Raw genomic sequence first — 17724 nt, 5'->3', positions numbered from 1 at the left:
GTATGGGATGAAGCTCCAACCAACTGAACCACCTGGACAGGGCCAGGATGATCTTTTTTAAAAAGTTTATCAGATTGAGCCACTTCCTTGTTAAAAGGGCTTTGATCTCCTTAACATCTTAGATGTTCATAAGCAAACGCCACTTCCCCTTCTTTGGCTTTATTCTGGCCTTCCTTCCCTTTACTGCTTGCTATCAGCCAGGTACTAAATTTCCAACAGTCCCAGCTTTTCCTGTCTCAGAGTTTTCATAAACATGTCTTCTGATTAGAAAATGGTTCTCCAACTCTGCCAAACTCCTACTTATCCTTCAGGTTCTGCTTTCCATGACCACCCAATAGAAGTTAGTTCAACCATCTCAACACCTGGTTTTTCTCATTTGGAGCACCTAGCATTTTTTGCCTCTCCCACTGGAAGCTCCAAAAAAGCAAGAACCATGTGTTGTTTCCTTCTTCCACTGCATATGAAGTGTAAAGATCAATGACTGGTAGACGGACAATGAAAACATGTTAAATAAATGAACAGAACAGTAACGTTTTGACTGAGACAATTTGTAACCTGACCAAGGCAAAGGAAGCTTTATTAAAGTTATCTAAAGGTGTGAAAAATGTCACAGATTTTGATGACGTTTCCTTCCCATTGAAATCAGAAGAAGAAATAAGTTTAAGTTAGAAATATGCAAACTATGTCTTGCTGGTTATTATTACGAATAACGTTTTACTGGAATACAACCATATTCATTTATGTATTGTGCATCACTGCTTTCTTACTACAACTGCAGAGTTGAGTAGCTGGGACAGAAATTATATTATGGAGCCCGTAAAGCCAAGAATATTCTCTATCCCATACTTTTGAAAACAAGTTTCCCAATCCTTAGCTTAAGCTAATACATTAGGAACTTCAGCTAGGCATAAAAAAGAAAATTCATATCACTTGATCTTAATATGTAGAAAGGGATATAAGGAAACTCTGGTCAAGGTGTTTAGAAATAAAGAATGGCATCTATGTGAGAGTGATGGACATAAGATCTGATGAAAAGAATTTATTTACTAAAACATCTTCTGCCTTAACTTTCTATAAAACAACTAACAACCACTTTACTAAACTAAAATTAATTCACTGCATCTGAATCTGAGTAGCATCATAATGTGGATTTTATACTTTTGGACTAGGAAAAACCAAAACATCCAGTTTGCCATAAGTGAGACAGATGGACCAATATCTTCAACTGGAAGTTGTAGAGCAGCCAAATTATAACATCTTTACTAATGACTTAGGAAAAGCAAAAATAGTAACTGAGCTGAAGAATAGTGCAAAGAAACACAAAAAAAAAAGAACCCTGGCTGGTGTGGCTCAGTGGGTTGAGCACCAGCCTGCAAATCGAAAGGTCATCGGTTTGATTCCCAGCCAAGGCACATGCCTGGGTTGTGGGTCAGGTGCCCAGTTGGGGGCGTGTGAGAGGCAAGCGATCAATGTTTCTCTTGCACATCGATGTTTCTCTCCCTCTCTCTCCCTCCCTTCCCCTTTCTCTGAAAACAAATAAATAAAATCTTTAAAAAAGGGGAATATTCTCAGAGAAAAAGAAGTGGTTCCTCATCAAAGTATCAGAATATTGATGAAAATGACATTATTAAACCTTTTTGTTTGCTTGTTGAGAAAAATGTATTTCTCTATCAGCTCTATAATAAACAGTTTAATTTTACATGTAATTTATAAGCAGTAGAAAAACTATTGCTCTCTTACGCATAAACTACTCACTTGATTTCGATCTCTTGACAAAGGTTAAAAATCAGGATGTAGCAATAACAAAAATTTAGGAATATATTAATTTGAACTATTTTGAGAAATACATGTTACATTTCTAAAACTGCCTATCTATAGCCTAAGTTGAGGTCTAAAGAACCAACTATGTGTGTGTGTTGAGAAGGGTAAGGAAAGGCTTAAACATACTTTTCACACAGGGATATAGTTTAAATCTCAACTAGAGTTTTAAATAGTAGTGATCAAACAGATCCTGGGAAGCAAAATAATCAGGTGGTTGACAGGACTTCAATGGTGATGTTAAAGTCTAATTTTAGTTGAAGTCACTTATAGGCTCAAACTTGCTGGCTTAAAACTTGTCATATGAAAACTGGGAATAACAGTGGATAATATTACCTTGCTTTAAAGTGAAGGGTAATTCAGATTATGAGTAAATAAAGCACCAAGGCTGATGTATTCTGTTAATATCAGAACCCTATTAATACAGGCTCATTATTCCATGCTTTAGGCTAAACTATATATAATACCCTAAAGGAAACCAATACATAGTGGAAACAACACATATAACTATATTGATAGTCTCTAAAGCCAGTGTTAATCCTGTCCTGAGTTGCCAAACACAAAGAGGTTTTCATTTGGAATGAAAACTAGGGGGTAGAAAATGGAAAAACTACCTAGTAGGAATGGAGGGAATGAAAAAATAAGACAGGCTTCTGAAGAAGATTGAATCTGAGCTAAATAATGCTAAAAAGTCATGCAACAAAGGACAGCTGCTCCACAAAAAGAACAGTAATCACCCCTGAGCTCAATGAAAAAGGAAGAGGAAAAAAAAAAAAACAAGATAAAATGCTTTAGATAACAGTCTTCTAACCTCAGTATTATAAGAATAAGACCACTCATTTTGCAGAAGGCATCATGAAATAAATCCTGAACCCAGTTATAAACTGGATTCTTGCTCTAGATTCCCTTTTCAAAGTATTAAAGTGATTGACAGCATATTCAAGAACATTTTTTTTATATACAAAACCAAGGCACACTAAAACACATTTACTAGGCAGTCTAAAATATGTTTAGGTATATAAAAATCATTTTATATTTGAGGGTCACAAGAAGCTCACACTTAGTTTAAAGTATGTTCATTTTAGTGAACATTGGCCTGTGAGCCAAGTGTTACTGGTTCGATTCCCAGTCAGGGCACATGACTAGGTTGCATGTCATGTCCCCAGTTGGGGGCGCAAGTGAGAGGCAACCCCACAGTGATGTTTCTCTCCCTCTCTTCCTCCTTTCCCCTTTCTCTAACAATAAATAAATAAACAAACAAATAAATCAATTATTTAAAAAAAATGTTCATTTTAGGAATTTAGGATTACAAACATACAAAGAGACAGACAGAAAGAAAGAAAAGGATTCTAGTTCCCCAAAATGGCTCTGAAGTTCAGGAATATACTTAAGGTCTTATTAAAGCCTCTTTCTGGGAGACACAAAAGATTAGGTAGAACCTTTCATAAGATGAGCATGTGAAAATGAGTTTTGTCATCACGATGAGTAAATGATATTCCTCCTCCCACATATTTGAGAGGGAACTTTAAAGTAGATGATGGGAAGAAAAGGAAGAAATATAAATTTTTATATATACATTCCTTCTGCCTGCTTCATCCACACTCATTACTGAACATAATGGTAAAAAACAATAGCTGCTTTTCATGTTAAATAAGAAAAATTATACAGCAACAGGTATATAGGAAAAATGTTTTAATAGTGATATAACCCAAGTTAATGCAAGTTACTTTAAAATATAATAAGTATTCTGATTCAATGTATTTCATTTTTTAATATTGTTATGTATTCACTTAGGAAGAGACCTAGGAACTGTTCATATGGAAGAGATAAAATTAGAAGGACAAAATACTTTTTCTTCAACTTTAATGATCAGAACTATTGAAGATACTGAAAACAGTTCTTACCACGTGAGATTCAAAAACACCATACATAAATGAGGAATCTCTATTTCTAATAAAAAGAGAACAAACTGATTTTAAATTTGTCTGGTTCAATGTTTGCTTGCATAGGATAGTTTAGTTTTAGTTTTTAGTTGTAGGATTAAGAAAAACATCAATAATATATATATAATTTACTATTTTCTATACTATAATCTAATTTCAGTTTTCATAAAATCATCCAGATAATATTTATGAATAATAAAGGATATATGTATGTATGGAGAAAAAAGGTTCATGTAATATTTTGAGGAAAATAATAAAAATACATATATGGTATGAGCTCAACAATGTAAAAAAGCATAGAAATACTAGAAAGGAATACAGTCATACCTTGCTACTTGTTGGCTCCAGAACTTGTCAAACCCCTATACTTGTATTTTGACGAGAAAAAAATATTTCAGCACTCAATGCTTGTTTGGGACCCTTCATACTTGCTAGAACTTATATGAGTCACGATACCACCCCGCAAGAGAAAACGCTTCATCATGTGACATGCTCAGTACTTATCAGTTTTGGCACTCATCATGAGTTCCTGAAGGAATTAACAAGTACTGGGGTACCACTGCATATTAAAAGTTTAACAGTGGTTATCTGTGTGGGAACATTCATTATGGGTAATTTTTACCTTCCTCTTTATATTGTCTGCATGTGTGTGTGTGTGTGTGTGTGTGAATGGTTTAAGGAAAGCTTCAAATGAACCTATGTTACAGATTACAGGCTGCTTAAAGGAAACTCAAAACTAATTTCCAAAATGGGTCTGAGAAAAACAAAACAGATACTTACCATCACATGAAAGGGAAACATAACTTCCTAAGTCATCAGACATGTGTTGCATCACATTTCTACCCATTTTAAGACCAAGGAAGATCCAATAATCTATTGCTGCTCCAAGAATTCCAGTCAATAAGTAAGCTAGTTCATGTTTGAAGACCTAACATTAAGATGAGAAAAATATTACTAAAGCATACGAATTCTATCAGTATTTATTTTGACTTACTTGTTGAAGCAAAACTTAGCTATTTAAAAACAAACTATGCTAATGATAAAGGTATTAAGAATCCTAGCAAACTAACTCCCTCTATTCTCTTCCTTTACTTCCTTCCCTATTCCTTCCTCCCCATCTATATCTACATCTATCTCTGTGTAACAAAACAGTTAATAACACAAAATTTCCAGGATTTATATATGGATAACTTATAATAAACTTTTAAGGTTACTTCATTCAGTGGTGTCAAGTGTTTTAGTCAGGCAATAAATCCATTAAAACAGTGAGGAAGTAACTGACTTCAGTGGATTTCTATTAACAGGAATATATGACTATAAAACAACTACTTAAAAAGATAGATTAACCACCCCACTGTTTATATATAAAATTAATCTTTACATTTTTCCAGAAATACTTGAAAAACAAAATAAATAAATGTTTTAGCAAATGAGATTATTCTTTGTTGTAAAGAAACTGATTCAAAATTTAATTATTAAATTATATCAAATGCCATTACCCAACTTAGAGATGTACAGACATCATAGTTTAAAAAAGAATATTGTTTTTATTATCACTTTTATAATAAATATTATTAAATTCTTATAGCAAGACATACAAACCTTACTTATAGCAAGTGTGCTTTACCCTCGTGTTTAAAAATATCTAATACAGACTTCCGGCCAAGATGGAGGCAGAGATTGACATGCTCTGTCTCCCTCCACAACTAAGAAGGACTACAACTACCACAAAACCAGAAACAACCAGAAGTTCCAGAAAATAAAGCTACATGGAAGTCCAACATATGAAGTTATAAACAAGTGGTGCTCGTCCTGACGGGTAGGAGGGGCAAAGCCAGGGCGGAGAGGTCAAGCTGTGCCGGAAGCAGCAGCTGTGGTGAACGGTGGCAGGGCTGCGGTAAGCACAGCCACCCGTATTTAAGGGGAGGCAAGAAGCACCTGGGAGCACCCCTGGCTGCAGAACAAACCTGTCAGCTCGCGATTCCAACGCTGGGGAAGGCAGACCCCCATTACCTTGGACTGTCAGGCCCAGAGGGCGTGGAGACAGAGGAAGAGGCTCCCGGTCTCTCAGTGGAGAGAGAATGGCAGGAATCCATCTTGGACCCCCGCACCCCCGGCAGAGCGCCACAGTGTGGTGAGAAGGGCTGCCCGGTAGTGACGAGTGCACGGGGCTCCGCCCCTTATAGCACAGAAGGGGTGACAGCCCTGCCCAGGAAGCAAAAAACTGCCAGGATGGCAGGGTTAATGATAGAGATCCCAATCACGCAGCTGACCAGAAAGCAAATACATGAATTAACACACGAACAGATAAATAACCTTTCTGAGGCTCAGTTCAGAGCTATAGTTCTAAGACAGCTTACAGAAATAACAGTGGGACTTAATACAGGGAAGGAATGAAGGCTAGTCCTGCTGAAATGAACGAAAACACATACGAAACAAGTGGTCAGGGAAGAAAAACCAGAGATCAAATCAGTAAATCGGAACATAGGGAAGGAACAAACAGTCAACCGCTGCAGAAAGAGGAAACGAAAAGAAAGGAAAATGAGCTCAGAAACCTCTGGGACAGCTATAAGAGAGCGAACATCCCAATTATAGGGTTGCCAGAAGGTGAAGAAGAACTAGAAATTGAAAGATTATGTGAAAAAATAATGAAGCAGAACTTCTCTAACTTGGGGAAGGAAATAAGACTTACAGGTCCAGGAAGCACAGTTAAAAAAAAACTGGACCCAGGGAGAACCACACCCAGACACATTATAATCAAAATGTCAAAAATTAAAGATAAGGAGAGAATCTTAAAAGCAGCAAGAAAGAAGAAGAGAATTATGTACAAAGGGGTCCCAATAAGACTATCAGCTGATTTCTCAAAAGAAACTGCAGGCAAGAAGGGACTGGCAAGATATATTCAAAGGAATGAAAAGCAAAAATCTACAACTATGATTACTCTATCCAGTCAAGCTGTCATTCAGAATGAAAGGGCAGAGAAAGTGCTTCCAGGACAAAGTAAAATTGAAGGAGTTCATCAGATCCAAATCACTGTTATATGAAATGTTAAAGGGACTTGTTTAGGAGAAAAAGGATCAAAACTATGAACATTAAAACAAAAACTGTATCACAACAACCAACAACAAAAGCTAGGGAATTGAAATAAAGGCAAACTAAGTAGGCAATGAGAGTGGGAAAAGAATTATAGGTATGGGGAACATATAAGGGGGGAGGTCAGCAAGGAGGAGAAAGGGGGGAAAGGGAGGGAGATGGTGCAGGAATTAAGAAGCATAGTAGGAGTGAGTGGAGTAGAGAGGAAGATGTTGAGAAGATCTATATGCACAACTAATGGGCATGGACTAAGGGGGGGGCAAACTGGAGGGAGGGGGGTCAATGGGTGGAGGGGAGCAGGAGGAAAAGAAATTGGGACAACTGTAACAGTATAATCAATAAAACATATTAAAAATAAATAAAAAATAAAAATATCTAATACATAAACTGTAAAGATGAAGTATAGAAATAATATTTTACACCTTTGATTGAAATAGAACCTCTTCTTCACAATGACATTAAAATTACATCATTGAAATTCCTATATTTTTGGTATTTGTTGTCTAGCCATGAAAAAGTCACTAAATTAACAGCAGTGTAGAAGGCATGTTAAAAGGTTTTAATAAATGTTAAGGTATCCATGTAGGTTATAACTGCTATGCTCTGCCATCATACTATGTCTAATGGGGATTAGTGACAAAGAAACTCTAGCACTTTGAACCCTCAGTGACTGCTGTATTTATTTCCCCTGCTCTCAGCAGACAAGGTTCTTACAGGTTTATCCCTATAGTATTTCATTAGGTCATTATTCACTAGCATAAGAAACTATTAGTTAAATGATTTCAAAACCGAGTTTCTAGTTCTGGTTTGTTATGCAAACAAAGGCAAATGCTCAAGCAGCATATACATCAGGCACACGAAACAGTGTAGTATGGGGAAACTTACAGAGTCAAGATCCTTAGCACGTGTGTAAGTCCCCTTTTGCCCTATCACACTGTTGGGCAAGCACACTGTATTCTGGCAGGGCTAGATATTATTAGTCTCTGGGAGAGAGACTCTGGAGAATGGGGTCCAGAAGATTTTAAGCTTCACGATTAGGGAAGTACTGTTCTTTCTCTGGTAAGATCAGATGCTACAATACAGAACCTTGATTACAGCCTGATCCTTCCAGGTCAGGATGCAAGAGTGGGGTGTCAGTACCACCACCTCTTCTGCCTTGATTAGAAGGCTGGATTTAAGCCTCTGCAGTTAAGAGCTGTGTGATTTGGGGAGCAAGCAGCAGGACGGAAAAGTATCAATGGGCCCCATATACCCCAGTAGGGTCCAAGCCTTGCAAGCAAAGTCTGTTGACAGAACAGACTCCTTAAGCACCAGGTCTTAGTCTTCAAAGAACTTTGCAGGAAGTCAAATTCATTCTTTATAAAGCCAACACGTAGATGATCATTCTGGGCAAATTTTACTTCTCATGGTTCAAGTTATGAAGAGAACATAAAACAGGACAGTGAAAATCTACATGTAAACTAGCAAACTGATCATGTCAAGATCCATGCCACAGAATGCTCCCTCCAATATAATATGCATCTGAATATCGGCAGTGACGCTTCTCATGAAAGAAGAGACTGGTAAATTCTGGTTTCTCAAAGCATTCCTCAGCTTAAGCAAATAGTAAATCAGAATTACTTCAGATCCCTGGTTATAGGACTGTAAATAGGGAAAAGGGAGGTTAGCCTACAGAGCTGATCAGCCTCATTCATACAGAACCACAATCTAGCACTCCTATCAATTAAAAATAACTTAAAATCAACCAGTTGGGACTTTTTCTCTTTCCTTACACAAGTATGTGTACATATGTACCTGACACCATAAAAAAAATCAATAATGCTTAACATTCGCTTTTCCTTGATATTACCATTATTAAATAGTTAGAAACAGATAGGCCTTCCAGTATGTGCAAGATATAACTATTGCTCCTTTACTATTATGATTAACAAAGATCCCATCAAAGTTATCTGTGTGCTATTAGCTAAACACACATAACACATAGCACATATCCACTGTAGAAAAATTTTATATAAAAAGACACTTTCAAATCAAGGTTCTTGGATCCTATTATACTATATTCCTAACTATGCAATCACTATAAACATTGGGCCCAGACATTGTGCTATGAATAGCATTCACTGTGACTTTAACAGGGTATAAACAAAAGTCCTATTTCTAGCATAGTGGATATATATGTTCTACAAGTGGATTAGGGAGAAAAACCACTAAAAGAGAAAAGTGCTTATGAAATACTGAAATGTTCGCTAAAACTGAAAGAACATGAATACCCAAAGAATTAACAAAGAAATAAATGATAATATGATTTGAACATATAATATATGTTTACCTTAAAACTCCTTTCTAATATGTTAAAGTTTATTATCAGATATTCTGTCAACACAGTTCCCTATTATCTGCCAGTGGAAGTAATCTCCAGTTTAGAACTTCACAGTCTTCCATAAATTGACTAGCATATAACACAGAACAAACTAGAACCTTGGCCATCTGATTCCCAGTTAGGGCTTTATTATCCCATTGCAATATATGACAAACTGCTCCTCTAGTACCTCTGTCAGAAATATGTAAACTTAATGAACATACTGTGCCCCTTCCTGTTTTAAACACTCGCATTTGAATTAAACCAGAGAAAATATGCTACAATAGGGCCATGGGCTGTATTAAGGCTTTGCCTAATAGGCTGCAAACACCTTGAATACTTAAAACTCTTTAGCCTCAATTTCTTGATCTTTAAATACAGACTAGGTTCTGTTTCTACCTATAATTGTAGGGATATCATGAAATAGCACTTACAGACATCTCAAAGAAAAGTAGGACTAAGAACCAAACTTAGAAAAATGTGTACCTCCTCAATAACCTTGACACAGCCCACCTCTGCTCTTTGCCAAGGAAAGCCCAAAGTTTTCTCAGATTAATGACAATGAAATTCACTGGCATGGTGTCACTCCGCAATACTTGCTGACTGACATTATGACAAAACAATATTAGCATAAACCAAGGACTTCTGTTTAGCTAATGACTTAAATTGAATGCTTCAACTCAGCAAATCAAGAAACAAATGCTTTACAGTACAGAAAATGATGTCTGTGAACATGCATGGAATTCTTGAAACTGGAAACTGCCAAAAAGATCTAATTAAGTACAAGAATGAATTCTAACAGATAAGGTAACACAATAAAAACATACTTTATATGAGTTTAAACAATTAAAATGATAAATAAAATATTAATTTGCAAAGTTTAAAACCAATTCCCATGTCACAATTGATCCAGAATTTTTTGCAGAAAAATTCAACATATTTGTGAAGTAATTTATAAATTTGAACAAAAATCTTCAAGATAAATATGAATAAATCTGTTACTATATCATTATCTCCTGAGTAAATTCTTATTGCTGATTTAGTAGAATAGTGAAAATGTCAGTTTTATTGTTTTTAGTGATAAACAAGCCATTTAATTTAGACAATCAAAAGGATAAAAAAGAAACATTAAAAATGAGGAAATATTTTCTATCCTTAATGATTCTACTGTCTCAAAAGTGCACACAAAGGCAGATGGTAATAAATTCGAATTTTTTTAGGTTTAGTTTAGAAGTGCTATAGTCAATTGGCGATGAAGTATATATAGTTCTATTTCTGTTGACTATTTACAATTTATACACATTTGTATAATCATATTTCTTTTTAAACCAGATAAGTGCACAAGAAAATGGCTACTCACTTCACTTGGTTATTGCTACATAATAGGATTACGTGATCACAAAGTCTAGAACTACCCATTGAAAAAAAATAGTTTTTTAGGGCACTTAAAAGAATTTTCTTCTTCTAAGCATGCCTCAGATACCTCCCTACCTCCCCAATAAAATTTTAAAAAACCGATAAGGATTTCTATTTTGATAATGAACCTAGATAATTCAAATAAACCCTATTATAAAATAAAAACTAAAAATCTTGAATAAAATATGTAAAGTATCTTTTGGAACGTTATGAGGAATTGCTAAACCAAGATTCTAGGAGAATAGAAAAGCCACGTGACTTTGTCCTAAGATTTTGCTAACCCCAGATTAAGAGCTGAGATACAGAAGTATGGTTTTGGACCTTAGGGAAAATGGAGTATAAAGGTCACAGCCCAAGGCCTGATAGTTAATACTCTCATACCCTGAAGGGTTTCACCCTCAGAGTAAGAGTGAATCAGAAGCAAAATACAGGTATTTGTTGCCCTGTACTTCATTTGGACTATCCAGGAACCCTCCAACTTAAACACTGGATTAGAGTAGTCCTCAGTTGGTAGTATATCCAGGTATCTGGCAGAAGCAAACAGAAATTTTCTTTGGAGGAAGATATTCAGTGTTTTTGCAACAATTGTTTCTACAGACAGTTTTTCAGAAGCAACTTATGGCCCAAAGTAAACAATTAGTTTGCAAGGGAAAATCTAAAAGACATAAATAAGATAGCAAACAACAGAAACAAATAGAAACAGATCCACAAACACTTCAAATAGGGAATAATCATACATAGATTATACTATAACTATTATTGCCATGTTCAAAGACAAGAAAAAAAAAACCTTGAAAATTTTTTAGGGAACTAGAAGCCAAAAAAACAGTTAATAGTAACCTGGAAGTAAAAAGGCCTAAAACTGGAAAAAATACAAATATTTAAGTACAATTGTCATGTTTAACAACATATTAGACACAGCTGAAGAGAGACTAGTGAACTAAAATTTGGATGAAAAGACACTATATAGAATGTTCCAAGTACATACAAAAATTAAAAATATGAGATCAGACTTCCAGTCAAAATGGAGGTGTAGGTAAACATAGCTCTCCTCCTCGCACAATCATATCAATATTACAACTAAAGAACAACCATCAGAAATTGAAATGAATGGAAGTCTAACAACTACAGAATTAAAAAACCACATCCATCCAGACTGGTAAGAGGGACGGAGACACGAATGGGCTAGTCCCACATCCATGTGTGGTGGATAAAAATTTGGGAGGGGTATCTTGGGAGTGAGGAGGCCTAGTCTAACACCATGCAACCCAGCTCAGGGTTCCAGTGACAGGAAGATAAGCCCACAATTTCTGCCTGCAAAAACTAGCGGGGATCAAGTCAGTAGAAGAAACTGCTGGAGCCCCAAGCAGTTCTTCCTAAAGAACTCACATCCAGTCTTATTTAGACTCACTCCCTCGAGCTCTAGCACTGGGGAAGCAACCTGAAAGGCACCAGTGGCATATAGGGAGGAACTGAAGTGTCTGGCACCAAGTGAGAGTACGGGGCCAGCATCCTCACAGACAGAAAGGAAGGCAGAGGCCATTGTCTCTTTACTGAACCCTCCCCAAATACAGCCACAGAGCCAGTAGGTGGACACCATGTGTGAGACACTATAAACCTAGGTAACACTGTTTGCCCCACCCCTGAAATCCCCTGAGGCTCTGTCCCACCCAGCTAACAGGCTCACCCAGTTGTTAACGTGATGTTTTCATATGAATGGCTAGTCTTGGCTCATGCTTCACAACTTCCTAAATCCTCTCAAAGAAGGAACAGCCGGCCTCAGTGAGCCCTCAGCCCCTGTACCTCTTGCTAAGTAGCCCCAAGACTGGCACTAGCAGCAGCCAGCCTAGATTCACAGCTTGGCTTTGCCTGGGAGGCTCCCAGCCCAGCACAAGTAGAAGTCATCTGCAGATTGCTTTATAGCTCATGTAAGGTGGCCCTGGGCATAACACAGGTAAGGGCTGACCTTGGCCTGCACCAGTCAGGAAACCCCAGAGCCTGTGCACCCAGTGGACAGCTACAGAGCACATCAAAGCACCCCCACCCTGCCCCTGTATAGCCGATCGTCTACAGAGGGAAGAGGTTGGTAGTCAGTGGTCACAGCCAGTCTTTGCAGCTCACTGGCCTGGGTAAATCCCTCCCACTGACCTGAAAACAGCAATCAAGGCTCAACTACAAGAGGAGGACGTACACAGCCTACAAAAAGGGCACAGTCCTTGAGTACCCAGCTTGGGTGATGGGGTGACTGTGCCACTGGACCCTACAGGACACCTACTACATTAGGTCATATTACCAAGACAGGAAGTCATAGCAGCACTATCTAATACATAGAAACAAAAACAGGGAGGCTGCCAAAATAAACAGACAAAGAAACACGACCCAAAGAAAAGATCAGAACTCCAGAAAAAGAACTAAACAAAATGGAGATAAGCAATCTATCAGATGTAGAGTTCAAAACACTGTTTATAAGGATGTTCAAGGAACTTAAAGCGAGGACATCAATTGCATGAAAAAGAACCACTTAGAAGCAAAAGATATATTGATTGAAATAAAAAACAATTTACAGGGATACAGTACAGTGGATGAAGCCAATAAGAAAATCAATGAGTTGGAACACAACGAAGTAAAAAACAACCAATCAGAACAGGAAGAAGAAAGAATCCCCCCCAAAACAAGGATAGTGTAAGGAGCCTCTGGGACAACTTCAAGTGTTTCAACATTCACATTATAGGGGTGCCAAAAGGAGAAGAGAAAGAACGAGAAAGTGGAAATCTATTTGAAAAATAATGAAAGGAAACTTCGCTAATTTGGTGAAGGAAATAGACATGCAAGTCCAGGAAGCACAGAAAGTCCCGAACAAAATGGATGTAAAGAGGCCCACTCCAAGACATCATAATTGAAATGACAAAAGTTAACAATAAAGAGAGAACCTTAAAAGCAGCAAGAGAAATGCAGTTAGTTACCTACAAGGGAATTCCCCTAAGACTGTCAGCTGACTTCTCAAAATAAACTTTGCAGGCTAGAAGAGATTGGCAAGACATATTCAAAGTTGTGAAAAGCAGGGACCTACAGCCAAGACTGCTCAATCCAGCAAAGATATCATTTAGAATCAAAGGACAATTAAAGAGCTTCTAGACAAGAAAATAACTAAAGGAGTTCATCATCACCAAACCATTATTATATGAAATGCTAAGGGGACTTATTTAAGAAAAAGAAGATCAAACCTATGAACAATAAAATGGCAATAAATACATATCCACTATTGAATATAAAAAAACTAAGCAAAGAAGAAGAATGGACACAGAATCATGGATACAGAGGATACAGAGAGCATTTTGATGGTTGCCAGATGGGCGGTGGGACATGGGGGAATGGGGGAAGATGTGATGGGATTAAGCAGTACAAATATGTAGGTTGCAGAACAGTCATGGGGATGTAAAGTACAGTATAGGAAAGAAAGTAGCCAAAGAACTTATAAGCATGACCCATGGACATGAACAATGATCTGGAGACTGCCCGAGGGAGTAGGGGTACTTGGTAGAGGTGGACTAAGAGAAAAACTGGGACAGCTGTAATAGCATAATCAACAAAATCCAATTAAAAATAAATAAAACATATAAATGAGAGGGTAAAAAACACAAAGAATACAAAAAGGAGGTGAAACATAAAGTTTAACTGGAACTTAAAAAGTAGATAAAATGGATCAGAGGAATTATTAGAATAGAAAGTATATACGAATTTCCATTAATCTTAAGGTAGAATAGACTTTATGACATTTGATATCAGAGCTATCCACCCTAACTACTATGCTTATTGTCCCTGAAAAATATATCATCTTGCTGGCAATTACGACAATTTATCAAGTCAGAATGATAACATGGCATGACTAGATATAAAACAGAAACTACTACAAAAACAAAACAAAAACAAAATAAATGAACAAATTCACAAAGCAGATTCAGAAGAGTTAATTAAAACAATTATCAAGCTTGAGCTAAAAGGTGTTAGAGAACACTGTAATAGAACACATTTTTGCCTCAATACTTTATGGAGTCAAAAAGAAAAGTTAATTTCAGAAGGCAGAAATCATACAGGGCTCATTCTTCAACCAAAATTCACTATTAGAAATTAATAACAAAAGCACAGACAAACAAAATCCATTAGAAATAATAAAAACTCATCCATTTAAAAGTTGTAAAACACTCTTAAAAAGTATTTCTTGGATCAAAGCAGTAATTCATTATTGGAAATAAGAAATACTTTTGGAAAAAAAAAAAAAGCAGCCAAAAATATCAAAACCTGTGGCATAGATCTCATGGTGTATGCAAGAGGCAGTTTATATTAATTGTGTATTAGAAATAAAGCATAAAAAGAAAAAAAGACACAAACCTTCAAATAGAAGAGACAGTAAAATAATTTTTAAAATATGAGCAGAAATTAATGAAGTTAACACAAAAAAGTCAATTATAATAAAGTCCCAAAGGCAGATCATTTTGAAAAGGAGAAAGGTAACTAATATTTATAATGCACTTAAATTGTGGCACAGTATGTTGCTATGCACTTTACATATTTTACTATATTTAACCTTCCCAAATACCCTTTAGATAGCTAATACACTAAAATCACTCTATGTTAAATTTCTAACGACAGGCAAAAATCTACCTGTAAAGAAATAGTTCAGGAAATAACTGAACATCCAGAAAGGTACTTTTAAAAATAAGTAGGAATTCTTATTTTCACACACAGAAATTGTATAAAATCACAGGTTTTTTTAGAATAGAAATGTACAAAAGTAAAAATCTGGAATAAGTAACTAAAGATTTCTTATCATTAAAGATCAAATAACTGTCTCCAGCTCCTACATCCAATGTGAGATGACAAAGAAACAAGTCTACAAAAAACCTTTTATCTTAAAACTAGACAATGAATTGAAAAAAGAAAAAGAAAGGTGTAACTCAAAGGTATAGTTTTTTCAGATACAATTATTCACTTGTAAATTAATCCTACTTACATCATTAGATTTGCATTTTTCCTTCTGAGAATATATAGTCCACTCCAAAAGCATATTTACTTGTTTGGTCAAAAGCCCAGAGGTCTCACTTCCTGACCAGAAAATTTCAAGGATAATTGCCTTTCCCGTTATTTTCAGACTCTGAGAATCTGAACAGTCATACAACCTAATGAAAATATGAACCAAAAGTATATCTTTATGGCCAATTTGATCACTACAGTTATTAGGCATAACATCTTATCAGTAAACAAAAAATTAGCAATTTCTGAATATAGAAAGGTCATAATATGTAAAAATTAGAAAATGTAATTTTAATAAAGGACAAAATATAAAAAATGGCCTGAGTTCAACATAACCACCAATAAGTACACAAAGTAATCTTTTTTGCTTTATAGCATATACAAAACTTATGGATATTACAGATTTAGTGTTAAAGCCTAGTATAAATTTTTATTTAAGCATTCAATTACTAAAGAATTCAAAAATATATAAATCATGAAAAATAAAGACACTCACCTATCAAAATGTGCAAGTCAATGGAGAATAAAAATGTGAGCTAACAATACAAAGTTTATAGACCTCTACTGACAATGAAGGACTGTGTCTAGAAAATATGTTAAAAATGAATCTAAACTAGAAAACTAGGTGATTTAAAAAAAAATATGTATATAAATGATTAGAAAAATGGTACATAAAACAATACAGACATAGAAAAATGTGGGTTTTTTTGCAATTAAAACTTACTTTTGACTCAGATGTCGTACTTCACTTTCGATTAAATTAAAGAAAAATTTGAGCAGTGTCAGGTGGACTATCTTAGAGCCAATAATATTTTCCGAAATTTGATGGCAAAAACTTTCATTGAAAAGGCAAGACCTGAAATACACGAACCAAACAAAAATACAAGCAATTTATTGAGTAATTTGTGGATGAAGTTTTGTTTTTTTGTTTAAGAGTATTTCTGGAATTTTAATGCAATTTATTTTTTAAAAATTTAAAGCAAATTCAATAAAATTTAATGAATTATTTTCTTCCTTTAAAATTTAAACCATGTCCAAGATTCCTAATACTAAATTTTTAACACTACAGATCTAATTTCTCTTTTTTTAATGACTGTAATGTTTAACAATCATCTGGTACTCTCATTTTGTACTCTTTATAGCACTGATAAAAAATAAAAAATAATGAACTCATTAAATCCTTTTAATTTAGATGATCAACTATGTTCTCAACTTATAACTCTCCATAACCAACCTCTTATTCAAGATAATTTTCTTTTTCATTATTTAGTAAAACAAAAGTCATTTTAGAGCTGTTTTTAAAGTTCTAAAAATTCAAAATTTATTTTCTTTCTATCTTCTATAGTAGCTCTGCCGAAAGAATGTATCGAGATGATGGATATGTTCTATTAAAATGTGGCTTGTGCAACGGAGGACTTAGAAGATTACTCAGAATTCTAGGTCTAAGAGAGATAAAGTCTAGGGAAACAATATTACAATTTTCTTCCAACTTTATTATCAATTGTATTAACTATATACTTGTAAGTTTCTACTGCTGTCTCTACCTTTCCTGTCTTCTTTTTGTATACCACATTCTCAAATTAGGAAGGTCCTTTACAGCTGTTAAATTTAACAGTTTATTTAATATTCAGCTCTAGTCTAGAAGATCCTCCATGCCCATATTCAGTTAGTTATTCAGTTTATCTAAAAACTGCCAGAGATGGATACCATATTATCTTTTTTTCTCTCTCTCTCTCCCCCCTCTTCTTTCTTCCTTCCCCGACTCTTTAAAAATCAATGAACATGTCTTCAAATGAGAATTAAATTTTTTTAAAAAATTTATTTAAAAAACTCTACTTTTAAGCTGCCCAAACTTCATTTCCTATAGCTTCAATTAATTCACCCAAACATTTATTAAGCCCTTTTTATGTTCTAGGCTTTATATTATGCACTGAGGTTAAAGATTCTTAATTTTAAGCATCTACTCTTAAAAAAGTCAAAGGGTGATGAGAGTATGAACTAACTCAATTCAAACGGCCAAGAATTAGGAAGTGGCATCACAGTTGGATTTTAAAGCATAAGTAG

General features: G+C 35.3%; 1 protein-coding gene across 1 annotated transcript in view; it reads right to left on the bottom strand.

Moving 5' to 3' along the window:
- The window catches only part of SLF1 (SMC5/6 complex localization factor 1), a 69294-nt gene that overhangs the window by 13560 nt on the left and 38010 nt on the right, over window positions 1-17724 (bottom strand). Inside the window, exons 13-15 of the mRNA XM_090276496.1 lie at window positions 16385-16516; window positions 15641-15806; window positions 4542-4689 (exon numbers count right to left, since the gene is read on the bottom strand). Coding sequence (XP_090132622.1) covers window positions 4542-4689; window positions 15641-15806; window positions 16385-16516 — 446 coding nt within the window. The remainder of the gene's footprint in view (window positions 1-4541; window positions 4690-15640; window positions 15807-16384; window positions 16517-17724) is intronic.

The sequence above is a fragment of the Furipterus horrens genome, unplaced genomic scaffold (genome assembly GCF_987537825.1).
Source record: "Furipterus horrens unplaced genomic scaffold, mFurHor1.1.pri manual_scaffold_5, whole genome shotgun sequence".
Taxonomy (NCBI): domain Eukaryota; kingdom Metazoa; phylum Chordata; class Mammalia; order Chiroptera; family Furipteridae; genus Furipterus; species Furipterus horrens.
Note: the sequence above shows the minus strand (reverse complement) of the source record. Positions and strands in the feature narration are given on the sequence as shown.